We start from the raw sequence: 18,432 nt of genomic DNA, 5'->3' as shown, positions 1-18,432 counted from the left end.
GGCTCAGAGCCTGGAGCCTGTTTCCTATTCTGTGTCTCCCTCTCTCTCTGCCCCTCCCCCGTTCATGCTCTGTCTCTCTCTGTCCCAAAAATAAATAAACGTTGAAAAAAAAAATTAAAAAAAAAAAAAAAAGAAATAGGTCCTTTTTGTTAACCTTGCTTATTTTCTCCCCACGATTTTTGTCTTTTACTGTAAAAGGAGTTTTAAAATCTCCCAACTATAATTGTAGATTTGGTTTTAATACTTTTATTTGCTGTCTTACTTGAAGAGTTCTGGTAGTGGGTTGCTTTACAATTTAAATTCCAGCTGGAAGTATATCTGAATTGATGTCATCCTTCCATGAATATTGTGGCTGGGTTCAAGGTGTAAATTCAAGGTGTAAGTTCTTAGCACAGACAAGAATAGATGCTAAGTGGAACAAAGAGTTGGCCGTGTTGGTATTCTCTGTTGTCGTCCATATTAATTCACCTCTTCTGTGATCCAGAAAACTGAATTCTGTGGGCTGCATCATCTGTGCTTTCTTGCCCTCTGCCTTCCAGGTCGACTAACGGGAGAATCTGGAAGAATAATAGTGGATGTAGGAGGAGAGACCTTGGGATATTGATCCCCACACTCTGTTTTGGCTAATCCCTTCCTGCCCTGATGAGGGCCTGATAGTTACTACATTTTAAGATACCAGCTTCTGTGGGATACCTCCTCCTTCATTGTTCCCTATATTGACCTATGTTACCTCTTCTTTCTCCTCCCAACTGAGATGTGATCAGAACAAGGCACAAGAAAGTTGCAAGAAACATATTACGTGAATGATTAATTAATGGAAGGCTGATATCACATACACCACATACTGATATCAAAACACAACCAAGCGTGGAAAAATCTCTGCAAAGGTACAGAAGATTCCCTAGGATTTGGGAGTGTTCTTTGATAGTATTGTAATATGGAAGTGGGTAATTAATGGTTAGGTTTAAAATAATGATTTGTTATTACTTTCTATTTTCTCTCTCTCTCTGTCCCACAATCATACACTAAAAAATAGACATTTTTTATTGTCACTGCTTTTTTTTCTTACCAATGAAGTTTGCTAACAGAGACAGCTGAGGTCATCCAGAGTTCCTGGATGTAATATAATTTCACTTTTCTTTCTGTGTGATAGATCTCACATCTCTGCATGAACCGATATGTGACTTTTGATGCAGAAGTTATCACTCAAGCCAGGGATGCAGTCATTCTAGAGGTATTACAGTTAGAGAACTGTAGAAAAAATCTGTTTGGTTGTGGGCAAATGAAATTTTATTCTTGTAGTATTGCTGTGTGCAAAATAGTTACTTACTTAGGTGTTTCATTTAATTACTTTTTGTATAATAAATGAAACTCTCTCATCTGAAAAATTCAAACCTACTAAAGAAGAAAAAAGGTGTGGGAAACTGACTCAGATACATATAGTTTTTCGAGGCAGATATTGAAGTAATATTTAATTGTGCTATAAATTTGATTTCACCATTAAACTTGTTTTCTATACGCTATATAATAATTTCTTATAATGTAATCTTTCTTGCTATGCATTCATTATTTTTGAAATATAGTTTCCTAATATCCTAGTCACATTTGAGGTCTGCAAATGTGCCTCTTCCACAAATCTCCTTTTCACCAAGTTTCTGCTCATGTTCCTTCCAAGCACTTGAACGTCCAGTCCAACGATTGGCTACCACTCGTGAATCAGTATACACTCAAACCTTTTTTTTTTTTCCCTATGTAAAATGAATCACCAGATACATTGGCCAAAGTTCTGATCACTGGATGAATTTCTCTTCAAGACTGCCCTACAGGAATGTCCCAGAAAATTCCATGGTTCACCTATAGAGCTCTGCCAAAGTTTCCAAAAGTAAAAGGAAACCTCATTTAGTCGGGAGGCCAGCAGAGGGAGTTCTCAGCATCGCAGCCCAAGCCAGGACCTGGCAGGACGTGTTCCTCATGATCAGGCCCCACAAGACCACCATCTTCGCGTAAGCCAAGGAGCCCAGCACCTTGTTCAAGCTGAAGCGCATCTTCGAGGGCATCTTCAAGTGGCCGCCCGACGAGCAGCCGCTGTACAAGAACGACCAACTTCTGGATGATGGCAAGACACTGGGAGAGTGCGGCTTCACCAGTCAGATGGCACGGCCGCAGGCCCCAGCCACCTTGGGGCTGGCCTTCCGGGCAGATGAAGCTTTCGAGGCCCTGCACATCGAGCCCTTCTCCAGTCCACCCGAGCTGCCCGATGTAATGAAGCCACAGGACTCAGGAAGCAGCGCCAATGAACAAGCGGTGCAGTGAGAGGGCCCCGGGCCCGCCCCCAGTGGCCTCCCTCCCAATAAAAGAGATTTGGGTGTCTGCCTGGTTGCTGCCTTTTTCTGCGCACCCTCTCCTGACTCGGGCGTCACCTTCCCTGGGATGGGGTCGGCTCTCCTGCAAGGCTCCTTCTCAGCCCCGTGTGCTTGCTAGGCTGGCTGTGGCTGTGGGACCGACCCCAAGCTCTGTGGGCCCCCACTGTCCACACCCACTCCAGCCTGCCCCTCAGGGGCTGTGCGCAGAGAACTGGGAGGAACTCCGGGCCCCGGGGCCAGCCTTCTGCTCAGCCTGGGGACAAAGGTTCCTACTGTGACTTCCAGCAAGCAGGCTCTCACAGGCTCCGGGGCAGCCTCTGAGCTGAGGGGCAGAGGCCAGGGGCAAAAATGTCAGCTGGAGCCAGTGTGGTTCCACGGGGGACCCACCACCTACAGTCGCCTTACTTGAGTCTTCTAAGGCTCTGGGGGCGGGGGGCACATTCAAAGTGGAAAGACTGCTCTCTCTCCACCCCTAATAAATAATCTATAGACCGCCCCCCCCAAAAAAAGTGACATCAACACTTCATGCTCCATTCTGTCAGCTAGATCATATGGCTCAAGTGACAGAACAGTGAACCTGCTGTAGCAAACCTTCCTTTTTTCTGATCTTCATTCAAAACTAGCATTTTTGGGGGGTCGCTTGTAAATGGGCCAGAGTTAGCACACCCAGATGACAAACTATATTGCCTCTATAAGCTAAAGGGCCCCACTAGTTGTTGTGCTTCGGTTTTATTTTTAAATGCTGCTAGATGCAATAACTTCTTTTTTACCTTGGAAGGGATGCCCTGTATACACCACTGGACTCCTAGAAATTCCATGAGGGTAGAAGGCCCATGAATTTTTATTGAATTTATTTCTCAGTCTCTAACAGATAAATGTTTTACCACCACGTCTAGAGAGTTGGTACTTCTTAATCACTACATAATGTCAACCTACAATGGGCCAGTATGACGTCTTCTGGATGGCCAGCAATTAAGTTTCCTGTGGAATCAGTTAGGATATAGGGCCGAAAAGCTGATATACCTCTGTGGTAAAACAGTGAAGCTGTATGGCCAGCCTTGCCAACTAAAAGGAAACTGGTTTTGATGGTCTTTACCAGCAAGTGTTGAGAAAAAAGAACTTGACAACTCTATAGCTGCATATCAGGTACAAGGAAAAATATTAATTTACTCAAGCTGCGAAACCACATGTGGAAAGGCAGATGAAATTAGAGTTTATACCTAGTAAAGTTTACAATAACCCACTGTCAATCTCCATGGTACATCTGCTTTCTAATCTGGACAAATTGGCAGATTTGAATGAGGATGTAATGGGAATGCACCCTTCAAGTCATTGATAGTGACATTAATCTCAATAGTCCTTCCAGGTATGTAGTATTGCTTTTAGTTTAGTATTTACTACTTACTTAGGTAGAGGCATTTCTAATGGCTTACACATGGCCTTTCCTAATGCAATAGCACTTACACTGCAGGTTGGAGAACCTCGGTGGAAATTCTTCAATTGCTAAGTCTGTCTATTCTAATTATGCATTCTGGCACTAAAAAAATAACCACATGAGGGATTTCTGAACACACACTGGACCCATATTGAGATAAACTTGAGTGACATTTTGGATCTCCTGGATTTAGCTACACTTCAGAGCCTGTGTCTAGTAATCTTTTAAAAATCTGATTATCTCTTTTTTTTTTCCCCAACACACAGTCACTTAATAAAAGGCCATAGGTCTCTTTGGGGAGGGTGTGGAGAAAGATTAACAGTGTAAAATTTGGCAGGGTCCTTCCTGAAGGGAACCTGACCTCCCTTCATTCAAGGGATTAAAGGTCTATAAACTGGCTCAACTCTGGAACTATCAGGATTCCATTCTTCCCCAGTGATTGTCCTCACTTTAATTTAATACATCCTGTGAGGTTGGGGATTCAATTTGTGTTATAATGCAGCTGCCTGCAAGATGAGACTCTGGGTTGGGTTTTTAGAACTGTCAGCTCTGTGGCTATAGGAGATAAGGATTTCTTTCAGGGAAGTTATAGACACTTTCAGGTTATTTGTAAGGAATTTAAGCTGGGAATTTGAATCCCTGAACTCATTATTTTATCTTCCCACTTTCTCCAGTGCAATTAAGAGCAACCAGAAATCTCATTATACCCATTAAATTGACAAACGTGTTCTAAGATATTGAATACACAGCCAATCAGAATATGAGTTTTATGAGTTTTTGATTAAGAGTATCCAGTGGTGGTACTTTGTGTATTTCTATTGACCCATCATGAAATGAACCACCAGTACTTTCTTTACCATTAAAAATAGAGCCATTTATGCATTGAATATAATTAGACTAGAGAACTAATTCCAGATACTCCAGAACAAGTTCAGAAAACTCATCATTAATATTTCATTCCTGTAGAACCACTTCTCAAACCAAATCTGTACCTCTCAGAGTTTCTCAGAGTTCTTCGGAGAAGGAGAACCAATAGGAGATACATTTTTCATTTGAAATTTTTTTTTCTTTTTTAATATAGGCATTTACATGTACACACTTTTTTGGTGTTTATTTTTTTTTTTAACGTTTATTTATTTTGGAGACAGAGAGAGACAGAGCATGAACGGGGGAGGGTCAGAGAGAGGGGGAGACACAGAATCCGAAACAGGCTCTAGGCTCTGAGCTAGTCAGCACAGAGCCCGACGCGGGGCTCAAACTCACCGACCGCGAGATCATGACCTGAGCCGAAGTCAGCTGCTTAACCGACTGAGCCACCCAGGCACCCCTTTAGTGTTTATTTAAATTCCCATTAGCTAACATACAGTGTGATACTAGTTTCAGCTGCACGATATAGTGACTCAACACTTTCATACAACACCCAGTGCTCATCACAAGTGCGCTCCTTAATCCTAATCACCTATTTAACCCATTCCCCCATCTGCTTCCCCTCTGGTAACCATCAGTTTTTTCTCCAGAGCTAAGAGTCTGTTTCTTGATTTGTCTCTCTCTCTCTTTATTTTTTTCCCTATGCTCATCTATTTTGTTTCTTAAATTCTACACATGAGTGAAATCAATTATATGGTGTTTGTCTTTCTATGACTGATTTATTTCATTTATCTCTATGTATCCTTTTAGCTGGATCCCATTCGTTTTACTATGCTATTTTTTTTTTAATTTTTTTTTCAACATTTATTTATTTTTGGGACAGAGAGAGACAGAGCATGAATGGGGGAGGGGCAGAGAGAGAGGGAGACACAGAATCGGAAACAGGCTCCAAGCTCTGAGCCATCAGCCCAGAGCCTGACGCGGGGCTCGAACTCACGGACCGCGAGATCGTGACCTGGCTGAAGTCGGACGCTCAACCGACTGCGCCACCCAGGCGCCCCATACTATGCTATTTTTTCATCTTAATTCATCTTAACATATTTTCTAATTTTCCTTATTTTTTTTCCTTGACCTACAGGCTATTTAAGAGTGTGTTGTTTAATTGTTTACATATTTATGAACTCACTAAGTTTTTTTTGCTATTTCTTTTTTTTTTAATTTTTTACATTATTTTATTTTATTTTTTGAGAGACAGAGAGAGACAGAGCATTAGCAGGAAGTGGGCAGAGAGAGAGGGAAACCCAGAATCCAAAGCAAGCTCCAGGCTTTGAGCTGTCAGCATAAGGCCCAATGTGGTGCTTGAACCCATGGACACAAGATCATGACCTGAGCCGAAGTTGGACCCTCAACTGACTGAGCCACCCAGACGCCTCCTTTGCTATTTCTTTATTATATTATTCTATGATGGTTAATGAACTTTGTGTAATCCTACCCATTTTAAATTTATTTATTCTTATTTTATGGCTTAGCATGCAGTCTATCTTGGAGAATGATTCATGTGCACTTGAGAGAAATGTATATTTTGCTGGTAGTCAAGTGCTATGTAGATACCTGTTAAATCGATTTGTTTTATAGTGCTGTTCAAATCTATTGTCTTGTTGATGTTCTTTCCAGTTATACTATTAATTTTTGAAAATGTGGTACTGAGGTCTCCAATGGCTATTATTTTTAATGACATAAATCTTCTATTGCATTTTCCTTTAAATTTTTTATCATGGTATAATATACATAAAATTTACCATCTTTACCATTTTTAAATGAACAGCTCAGTGATATATTTATATTATGCAACCATCACTACCATCAATCTATGGAACTATTTTTCATTTTGCAAAACTGAAACTCTGACCATTAAACAATAATTCCCCATTCTTTCTTCCGCCTAAAACCTGGTAAGCTCTGTTCAAAGCTTATACAAAGTATTGCTAGGAATAATGGAATTACACATTATTTGTCCTTGTAGGTGTGGCTTACTATGCTTAACATAATGTTTTCAAGGTTCACACCATGTTGGATTATGTCAGAATTTCTCTCTTTTTAGGGGCTGAATATAACATTTTATTGTATATTGTCATATTGTTTTATTGTCAATATTGTATATCGTCAATGAACACCTGAATTGCTTCTACCTTTTAGCTACTGTTAATAATGCTGCTATGAACATGAATGTACAAATATCCCTTTGAGATCCTATTTTCATATATCTTGGGTATATGCAGAGGTGGAATTTCTGTATCATTTGAATTTTACCTTTAGCTTTTTGAGGGCCCACCAAACTGTTTTCCACGGCACCTACATCATTTAACATTCCCGCCAACAGTCAAAGTGATTCCAATTTCTCAGCATCATTGTCAAAACTTTTCAGTTTTTTTTTTTTTATAATAGCCATCCTAATGGGCATGAGGTGGTATCTCATGGTGGTTTTGACATGTCCAGTGATTTTCAACTAACTATGCCTCCCTTCATGTATGTCCTTTTTTGCTCTATGCATCTTGGAGCTTTGATGTTAGATGCATGTATGTTTACAATTATTGTATTTTTCTGATGGCTTAACCATCTAATCATTCTAAAATGTCCTTATTTTTTGTGGGGCACCTGGGTGACTCAGTTGGTTGTCTGACTTCGGCTCAGGTCATGATCAACAGTTTGTGAGTTCGAGCCCCACGTTGGGCTCAGTGCTGACCGCTCAGAGCCTGGAGCCTGCTTCAGATACTGTGTCCCTCTCTCACTCTGCCCTTCCCCAGCTCATGCTCTGTCTCTGTCTCTCTGTCAAGAATAAACATTAAAAAAATAATAATAAAAAGTCCTTATTATTTTATTTTTTTAAATAATTTTTTAACGTTTATTCATTTTTGAAAGACAGAGAGACAGACAGAGGACAAGCAGGGGTGGGTGAGGCAGAGAAAGAGGGGGACACAGAATCTGAAGCAGGGTTCAGGCTCTGAGGTGTCAGCACCGAGTCGGATGTGGGCCTCAAACTCACAAACCACGAGGTCATGACCTGAGCTGAAGTCAGACGCTTAACTGACTAAACCATCCAGGCATCCCCCTTTTTTTTTTTTACAGTCTATTTTGTCTGATATTAGTATAGCAACTTCATATTTCTCATGTTTGTGTTTTGCATGATATTATCTTTTCCATCATATTACTTGCAAACTGTCTTTTAAACTAAAATTCATCTCCAACACATATAGTTGGGTCACAGTTTAATTATTTTTAATTTTTTAATTTTTTTAATTTATTTTTTTAATATGAACTTTATTGTCAAATTGGTCTCCATACAACACCCAGTGCTCATCCCAACAGGTGCCCTCCTCAATGCCCATCACCCACTTTCCTCTCCCTCCCACCCCCCATCAGCCCTCAGTTTATTCTCAGTTTTTAAGAGTCTCTTATGGTTTGGCTCCCTCCCTCTCTAACTTTTTTTTTTCCCCTTCCCCTCCTCCATAGGTTTCTGTTAAGTTTATCAGGATCCACATGAGAGTGAAAACATATGGTATCTGTCTTTCTCTGTATGACTTATTTCACTTAACATAACACTCTCCAATTCCATCCACGTTGCTACAAATGGCCATATTTCATTCTTTCTCATGGCCAAGTAGTATTCCATTGTGTATATAAACCACAATTTCTTTATCCATTCATCAGTTGATGGACATTTAGGCTCTTTCCATAATTTGGCTATTGTTGAGAGGGCTGCTATAAACATTGGGGTACAAGTGCCCCTATGCATCAGCACTCCTGTATCCTTTGGGTAAATTCCTAACAGTGTTATTGTTGGGTCATAGGGTAGATCTATTTTTAATTTTTTGAGGAATCTCCACACTGTTTTCCAGAGTGGCTGCACCAATTTGCATTCCCACCAACAGTGCAAGAGGGTTCCTGTTTCTCCATATCTTCTCCATCATCTATAGTCTCCTGATTTGTTCATTTTAGCCACTCTGACTGGCATGAGGTGATATCTCAGTGTGGTTTTGATTTGCATTTCCCTGATGAGGAGCAATGTTGAGCATCTTTTCACGTGCCTGTTGGCCATCTGGATGTCTTCTTTAGAGAAGTGTCTATTCATGTTTTCTGCCCATTTCTTCACTGGATTATTTGTTTTTTGGGTGTGGAGTTTGGTGAGTTCTTTATAGATTTTGGATACTAGCCCTTTGTCCGATATGTCATTTGCAAATATCTTTTCCCATTCCGTTGGTTGCCTTCTAGTTGTGTTGATTGTTTCCTTTGCAGTGTAGAAGATTTTTATCTTCATGAGGTCCCAATAGTTCATTTTTGCTTTTAATTTCCTTGCCTGTGGGGATGTGTCAAGTAAGAAATTGCTGTGGCTGAGGTCGGAGAGGTTTTTTCCTGCTTTCTCCTCTAGGGTTTTGATGGTTTCCTGTCTCACATTCAGGTCCTTCATCCATTTTGAGTTTATTTTTGTGAATGGTGTAAGAAAGTGGTCTAGTTTCATCCTTCTGCATGTTGCTGTCCAGTTCTCCCAGCACCATTTGTTAGACTGTCTTTTTTCCAGTGGATACTCTTTCCTGCTTTGTCAAAGATTAGTTGGCCATACGTTTGTGGGTCTAGTTCTGGAGTCTCTATTCTATTCCATTGGTCTATGTGTCTGTTTTTGTGCTAATACCATGCTGTCTTGATAATTATAGAAACTGTCCTTTAATCTAAAGTTCATCTCCAATACATATAGTTGGGTCACGGTTTATTTATTTTTTATTTAAAAACAATTTTTTAATGTTTATTTGAGAGAGAGAGAGAGAGCAAACAGGTGAAGGGCAGAGCGAGAGGGAGACACAGGATCCAAAAAGCAGGCACCAGGCTCTGAGCTGTCAGCAGAGAGCCTACTGCAGGGCTCAAACCCACAAACCTTGAAATCATGATGCTCCCGAAGCCAGACACTTAACCAACTGAGCCACCCAAGTACCCCAGGTCAAGGTTTATTTTATACAATCTGCTAATTTTGCATTTTGGAGTTTGTTTTTTTTTAACATTTATTTATTTTTGAGAGACAGAGCATGAGCAGGGGAGAGGCAGAGAGAAAAGGAGACACAGAATCCGAAGCAGGCTCCAGGCTCCAAGCTGTCAGCATAGAGCCCTTCGCAGGGCTGGAACTCACAAACTGTGAGATAATTACCTGAGCTGAAGTCTGTGGCTGAACCAACTGAGCACCCAGACGTCCCTTGCCTTTTGGAGTGTTTACTCCATTTATATTTAGGGTCATTACTTATAAAGTAAGATTTATGTGTAATTTTGCTAATGGTTTTCCATATGTCTCAGGTTCTTTTGTTCCTCCCTCTCTGAGTGCATTTTTTCATGTTAGATTTTTTCTAGTGTACCATTTTAATTCAGTTCTCATTTCTTTTCCTTTTTTTTTTTTTTATTTTTCTTAGTGGTTTATCTGGATGCTGCAGTTAACATTTTATTTTATAATAATCTAGATGACACTAACAAAAATTTTATGTCAATAATATAACAAACTGCTCCTATATTGTTCCATTGCCTTCCTCTTCCTTTGAGCTACTGTTGTCATACAAATTATACCTCTATTCACTGATTTCCCATCAACACAGACTTCTAATTATTATTCCATGCAATTGTATTTTAAGTAAGACAGGAGAAAATAAAGAATTACCAGAAAAATGTATTTATATTATCTTTTACATTTTGTGTGCATTTTATTTCTTTATGTGGATTTGAGTTACTGTCTACTGCCTTTCCATTTCAGTTTAAATGTCTTCTTGTAGCTTTTTTTTTTTTTTTTTCCTTGTAGGGCAGGTTTGCTAGCAACAAGTTTCCCAGTGTTATTTATATGCTAATCTTTTAATTAATCCCCATATAGCCATTTTGGGCTGGATATGAAATTCTTGGTTGACAGACTTTCCTTTCAGTGCATTGAATATGTAATCCATAGCCTTCTGAGTGCACTGGTTTTGATGAAAAATATGTTGTTAATGCTATTGAAAATTCTTTGAATGTGCTGAGTCACTTTTATCTCTTTATCTTTGGCTTTCCACAGTTTATGAAGTGTTAAGGTCTGGATTTCTTTGACTTTAAATTCAAGAGAGTTCACTGAGGTTATTAGATGCCAAGATTAATTATTTTTAAGTGGAATTTGAAAAGGCTTTATGCCACTGCTTTCTCAAAAGTTCTTCCTGCCCCTGTGTCACTCTCCTTTACTTCTAGCTCTCCTGTCACTGTCATGAAACCATTCATAATTTTTTAACAGTTGTTCCATATTTTCACTCTGCCTTGGGCCCTGCATATTATGTAGCTGGTTTTATGGGGGAGGACAGGCTTAAAGGGATAGGACAGGGGCGCCTGGGTGGCGCAGTCGGTTAAGCGTCCGACTTCAGCCAGGTCACGATCTCGCGGTCCGTGAGTTCGAGCCCCGCGTCAGGCTCTGGGCTGATGGCTCAGAGCCTGGAGCCTGCTTCCGATTCTGTGTCTCCCTCTCTCTCTGCCCCTCCCCCGTTCATGCTCTGTCTCTCTCTGTCCCAAAAATAAACGTTGAAAAAAAAAAAAAAAAGGGATAGGACAGGAACCGGAACTCAAAGAACCCCTACACTGGATTTTATTTGAAGTGTGATGGCCAGACATTGGAGTACATGAAGCAAGGGAGAGTTGTGGTCTGGTTTGTAGAGAGGCACAGTGGTTAAGAAGAGCAACTCTGAAATCAGACTGCCTGGGTTCAAATCCAACTTTGCTAACTTCTTAGGTACGTGATCTTGGATGAGTTAGTTAAATTCTCTGTACTTCAGTGTCTTCAGGCATAAAATGGGAAGTTGATACAACTTACCTCACTGGTTGTGGTGAACATACATATGATTGATTAGAACTACTGGAACATTATAAGAACCATGTGAGTATTTGTTTGCTATTACGATGAGGAGCACTGGCCAGGTTTTCCTAGTATATGTAAGCATTTTGTCAGCCATTTTGCCAGAGAGCAGTGAGAGAAGCAGTGAGCAGGTGGCAAGGGATATGGTCAAGTTTGAAATAACCAGAGGCCAGATCTTGTAGGGCTTTGTGGTTCTTGGTGAGAAGTTTGCACTTTAAGTAATGGACACTTGAGAATAAGAGTGGCATATATATATTTCATATTTATGTATTTTTGAGAGAGAAAGAGAGAGAGAGAGAATATGAGCGGGGGAGGCGCAGAGAGCTAGAGAGGCACAGAATCCAAAGCAGGCCCCAGGTTCCAGGTTCAGAGCTGGCAGCACAGAGCCCGACGTGGGACTCGAACTCATGAGCTGTGTGATCATGACCTGAGCCGAAGTTGGACACTTAACCAACTGAGCCGCCCAGGCACCCCAACATTCTATTTATTTTTGAGAGACACAGAGCACAAGTGGAGAAGGAGGAGAGATAGAGGGAGACACAGAATCTGAAGCAGGCTCCGGGCTCCGAGCTGTCAGCACAGAGCCCGACATGGGTCTCGAACTCACGAGCCATGAGATCATGCCCTGAGCTGAAGTCGGATGCTTAACGGACTGAACCACCCAGGTGCCACAAGAGTGACATGTTTGATTTGCATTGTATTCCCTTCGATCCCAGCTCTTTATTAAAGATTTAGGCTAGTAACTTGATTCAAAGGTCACTCAAGAAAAAATAAAAGTTTTGGAATTTCTGCTGCCTCTTGAGGGATACAAAATAACTTCACTGAATTCAAGGCAAGCTGCACTTCTTAATCTTCTTTGAAGGTGTGGAAGGGCCTGAGGCCAGCATTATAATATATTCAAGAAATGGTCTAAGTTCAGGTTCCTTAATGACCTACCCACCAGCAAACTTGCTGGAAATTGTCACATTTTAATTCCTCTCACAGTCATCAGTAATGACTAATTTGTTACTTTACTGACAATGGTGAAGGCAAACTTCTAGCTCCTACAAGTTATTTCTCTCTCTAATCCTCTTTTCCTGGTTAGGTCTTCAGCTTTTGTTCCTCCTCTAAAATCTGTAGTTCCCTGCAATAGCTAACATCTATTGCCAACTACAAAAACTCCTTATCCTGAAGGGGGAAATAAAATCACAGTTCGAAACAGTTTTCAATTCCATAAAAATAATGAAATCGGTTGCTTCCAAAGGGACTGTTGCTACGGAAATCCCATTACAGTTCTCCTCCATGGCAGTCAATTAGATAATTGCAATTGAAATAATTATTAGCATTATCAGCTGTCAGTGACCGTGTTCAATATTTTAATACAGCCAAGCAGGAAGGTGGAACAAAGCCATTGCCTTGCCAACTGGGTGACATCATCTGGCATGCTCGCTTCTGTATCAGAAGGAGACCAGAAATGGGGAGACTAGCAACTTTGCTTCACCTCTGGCTGAAAAGCTGCAGTATTTGAAAGACGGTGGGGCATATTTTCTATCATAAAGAGTCTGTAAGTGTAATGAAAGGAAAAAAAAAAAAAAACACCTTAGAAGAGGGCAGATTTGTATAGCCAGGCCAATGTCAAAACAGGAAAGTGAGCCAACTCTGGCATTTAAGGAATAGAAATTATATAGGTGGCATGTCACGCATACTTCAGTGCTTTAAACTTCAGTTCACAAAGGTTCGTCTTGAGTACAAATAAAAATTCAGAGTCCTCAGCTCCAGCACAAGAAAATCTGTTTCAGTAACTCTAGGGTATGGACCAGGACCGGGCTTGTGCAATGCCAATGTTCAGGTTGGGTGCAGGGGTCCATCGGGTGCTAGGTGGGTATGGAAATACTGACTTTCTGGGTTCTGGTTTCATGTCCCTTGAGCAAGTCACCTAAAGCATTTTAATCTGCTAAGATTAAATAATCTTACTGAAGATGATAAGATGATCTGATAAGATGACAAGATGATCTCCTATAACAACAAAGTTTTGCTACAACTCACCTATCCTTGCTTCAAATCCTTTTTTTCTATTGGAAATGCTACATCCATTCTCTTTCTATATTAAGTTTAGAGTCAAGCTTTTTATTTGTGTTCATTTTTTTAGTGCTTACTTTTTAGTGCTTTTTAGGGAAATTTGGGTGGAGGAGGGTAAGCCCCAGAACTTATAGCTCCATAAAATATAAACACCTAAACCACTCTTCTACTATCTTGAGTGACTTATGCAAGGCCAATAAAGCTGAATATCCTTCAAGTCACAACCTATGGACCGGACTAAGGATTTTCTTTTTCTTTCAATCTTTAGAGTGAGTCTCAGCTCACTGCCCCTCACGAGAAAGCTTTAAAGCTCTTTGAGAAAGAGTCCATTGAACGCCTACTTGTGTCAGATTCTGGGGATAAGGCAATGGAGAAAACAGACGAAGCCCTACTTTCCTGGAGATAGCATTTTAGAAGTAGGCACTGACAAAACATATATCCAAGTACGTATGTAATACAATGTCATACAGTGGTGCAATTTATGCAGAGGGGACAGCAAGACTAGGGGATAGACAGCAATGGCGGCAGGGTAGTGACATCAGTGGTCCTTATTTTTGGTAGGAAAATCAAGGATAATCCTTCTTATACAGAAATAATTGAGTAGAGTAATAGAATTGAGTACGCTGAATAAATATTTAGAAAAACAATATCCCAGTCGGAGAAATTGGCAGTTACTAAATACATGGCAAGTTTATTGCACAGCAAAGCTGGTAGAAATGCCAAGTGAGCCATGGGGAGGGTGATGGGAAATGAAGATGCAGAGCTTCATAAGCCATGATGAGTGTCAAGTTTTTTAAAACAGAATTCTCAGTGATCCTGAAAACAACTGGATAGCTTTAAGGAGAGGAATGTCATGATGTAACCTTTTAAAAATATGTTTAGAATTTTATTTATTTTGAGAGACAGAGACAGTGTGAGTGGGAAAGGGGCAGAGAGAGAGAGGGAGAGAGAGAATCTCAAGCAGGCTCCGCACTGTCAGTGCAGAGCCCGACGCGGGCCTCCAACTCATGAAACCATGATCATGACCTGAGCTGAAACTGAGAGTTGGACGCTTCACCGACCGAGCCACCCAGGCGTCCCATTTCTTTTTAAAGAATCAGTAAGGACACTATGCAGTGAATAGATCATGGGGTCAAGGGTGATATGGAATGACAATTTAGAAAACTGTCTGAGTAGTTTAGAAGTATAAAAACTTCGTATTTAATGAGTGGTTGTAAGAATTCTAAACTTTTCAAGGGGCTTTTAGGTCCACAGAGACCTTATCTCATTTACTCCCTCAAAAGAAATTTCAGGGTACATCAGGAAGAAGTCTGTTCACATACTTTCCTTTAATAAAAGAGAGAATTGGAAAAAGGGAGGGTATAAAGAAGTCCACTAGGCTTTGAAGCTTTGAAGTGGGAATGAAGAAAGATTGAAAAGGAAAGTGGATGCTTCTATTTCCCAAATGAGAATAAAAATCTAATTTCAAAAAAGTAATGAATGTGCGTAGAATCATTTCTACCATAAAATCTGAAATGAGGCTTGGTTTTGATTAATGTTTTATTGGTTTTTTTAAGGCCCCAGCAAAACTAGTACAGGGTTTCTGCAAGTTTAAAACTTGGAAAGCAAAAGACAATCTGGAATGCATATATTTTTCTTCTTCTACAGAAAAGCATCATTGGAACATGTAAATATTCTATTCATATACCTACTGATTTAATTTTTAAAGAGAACTTCTTCATGTTTCCCTGGATTATAGGCAATGATATATACATCTTACTAAAATTATTATGGTTGTGAGTTAGGGTAAATTTCCTCTCATTTTCCTTCAGATGTTATTCATTACCTATTAAGATAAATAATAAAAAAAAACAATCTAAGAAACAACTCACACCAGATGGGTAAAGAAAATAATTATATGCTTATAAAATTTTTAGGAAGCAAATAAACAGAGTCCCTTAATTAGTATTTTAGACTCTCAATAGGAGACAGAAATTAGATGGCTTGAAAAGAAAAGTTGTGTGGTGATATTATGTGAATAAATGGAGAGGCGACTGATGCCACATTACCCACAAATTTTAAAAGGAAGATCATATCTTGACTCATTCACCTTGCACTATCTGGACAAATCCAGTCTTTTTCTTCAGACAGGCACAATTAGGAGAGTTTTTTTGGAAACAAGACACACACACATGCACACACACACACACACACACACACATACACACACAGTGAGAGAGAGAGAGATGTATCATACATGTATCTGGCTCCATATGCATAATAATTTTCCTTTTTGGCATCTCTGAATGAATTTAGGTATGTGTAGATACCTTTAAAATAGGAATAAGTCATATTTGTAAAATGCTTATTATTTGCCCTATTTATGTTCTCATTTAATATTTAATGAAAATAGCTATTATTATTACTCTTTGGAAACAGCTATTATTATCACAAGTTACGCCATCTCATAATTCCCAATTTACCAGTGAAGACTCTGAAACACACAGAGGTTAGCTACTTTTTTGAGGTCACATAATTAAGCTGCATGAAGAATTTAATGCAAAGTTTGACTCCAAAGTCTTCTCTTATAATCATGTCATACCAGTTCTAGTGTAGTAATGTGTATACACCTAAAGGTTTAGATATATGTATGTGTCACAGACTTTGAGTCTGGAGTTCTCTCTTGTCCAGCAAGAGAGTGGGCGCAGAACTGAATACGAGAGAGGCTCATGTCCAGGAGGAGACAAGAGCTCTGAGTAAGGGTCCTTGCTCTGTATTTATTAGAATCAGAAGGCTTACATACATGATGGACGTGCAGAGAGAGACAATAAAACAGTGATCATTAACTCATGTGTGTGAGAGAAAGGGGTTTCAAAGGTGTGCATGTTAGGAGTTAGGGTCAATACAAATCAAAGTCCCGGCTCCGAGCAGACGGCTGTTTACTGCAAGCACCAGGCACTGTGTCTGTTTATCTTAACTTGGGCAGGGGCTCAGACAGATAGAGCCTGCTACCTGAGGGTTAACAAGGCATTTTTCTTGCTAATTAGCAAGTGTCTCTGGGCACTTTCACCCTGTAGCAGCGTTTGGGTCTATGCTTTGCTTTACTTAACGATGAATCCTAGGCACTTTCGCCCTGCTGCGGCAGCTTTCCACCTCTACTTGTTCTCAGATGCTTTTGTCCTGTGGAAGCGGCTTTCCTCTCTATGCTTTGTCCTATGCCAGGTGCTGTCGCCCTGTGACAGCTTTCCACCCTGAACCTTGTTAACCCACTGGTGCAAGCTCAGAGAATTCTTAACCTTATTCCCCACATGTATGCAGCAAAGTAACTCTTAGAAAAGTTGACCTGGAAGTAGTGTGTTCCAAGACACAAAATTGAGACCCAATCTCAGGAAGGTTTCAGAAGATTTCTTTTAAAAATCTAGCACCACCATCATGTCTGCCTAACCCTTGGCCTAAACAGAGCACATAGGTCAACCTTTAGAGAAAACCAGCGAGTTTGAATTGGTTGTGACTATCTAAGGGAATAATAGAAAACATTACATTCTCTGATGTGTCAAAGAATAATAATTACCTACCAGGTCAGCTGGTGAAGTGGGAGTTCCTAGAATTGTGCAGTATAAGTCAATCAGACAAATCTGTCTTCAGATTTGTCCAAGAAAAGAAAATTATACAAAGCATACAGGAACTTAAGTAAAAGCCAATTACCCCCTGGAAGCTGCAGCATGGACTAATTAGTATTTCATTCTGCAAAATATAGCCATGCACTTAACTGTACTTAACCCAAATTTCAAATTAAACACTTAGAGAACAAAGTAACTGTGTAACTTTATTTTAAAAGGAAAAAAAAACTTCAGCAAAGTATTTTCTTATAAACAGAAAATATAATTTTCTTATATTTTCAAATGTGTTGTGATTTCTACAACAATTCCTGGAAATTCCTACAACAATTCCCTGTCATTGAGGACACTCTCTCATTATCATTTGAGAGAAATGAACTTTCCTGGACTTCATTCTTATTTCTCTGTGTACCTTTGCTCTAGTATAGTCAAAGTGGATAGTGTAATTACTCACCTCACTTTCTCCAAATAAAACACACTTTGGTTACCATAAGGATAGGTGTTAAAATTCCTTTGAGTCTCCATGCATACAAAACCATGCTGAAAAGAATTCCCCCTTTTAGAACATCTAGCAAATACAATTCCCTAGTCTAGGTCAAACCTTACACAAAGCAATAGATGTGAAGAAGTATATGAGCCACACCTGTGTATAAGAGGGATGGGGATGACTGCATCTAATGGCTGATTTGAGACGTTAATTTGTTGTGTCCATTTGTACAGCCTAAATTAGCATATTGTATTCATTGCAACTGTATTGGATGGTTACTTAACTACACATACACACTTTTAAAATTCTTGTGTTAATCTGAAACAAGATGTATGTCATCTAACTGGAATTTAAATAAAAACTTGGAAAGAAGAAAAAAGACAATCCCTGTGTTAAAACGACATGAAAGATGTAAATAGGAATGAAATTAGGGCAGCAAAAAAAGGCATCTGACTGGTATATGCATATTTTGCTGAATTTATATCCATGAACACATGAATACAGACACATACTTACGTGGATAGAGAAGTAAACATATGAAGGTATTCATATACTAAATTTATGCAACTACCAATAATGATGTTAAAAAATTCCAGTAAGCATAGATGTGTATGGCTATCACTACAATGATGCTTGCAATGTATATTGCAAACAGGAGCATGCATAAAAACATACAGCACACATACACTATATGAGAAGATCCATGAATAATTGTTAGGATTAAGTTA

The 18,432-nt window shown here is 39.7% G+C and overlaps 1 protein-coding gene across 1 annotated transcript; it reads left to right on the top strand.

Moving 5' to 3' along the window:
- The first annotated feature begins 1,168 nt into the window (after positions 1-1,168).
- Positions 1,169-2,366, top strand: LOC123600480 (elongin-B-like). The gene is given in 2 exon segments (XM_045482525.1): positions 1,169-1,234; positions 1,861-2,366. Coding segments are annotated over 2 exon segments (519 nt in total). The 3' UTR covers positions 2,314-2,366.
- Positions 2,367-18,432: the final 16,066 nt, after the last annotated feature.

The sequence above is a fragment of the Leopardus geoffroyi genome, chromosome D1 (genome assembly GCF_018350155.1).
Source record: "Leopardus geoffroyi isolate Oge1 chromosome D1, O.geoffroyi_Oge1_pat1.0, whole genome shotgun sequence".
Lineage (NCBI taxonomy): Eukaryota > Metazoa > Chordata > Mammalia > Carnivora > Felidae > Leopardus > Leopardus geoffroyi.
The sequence above is the reverse complement of the archived record's forward strand: the minus strand, read 5'-3'. Positions and strand labels throughout refer to the sequence as shown.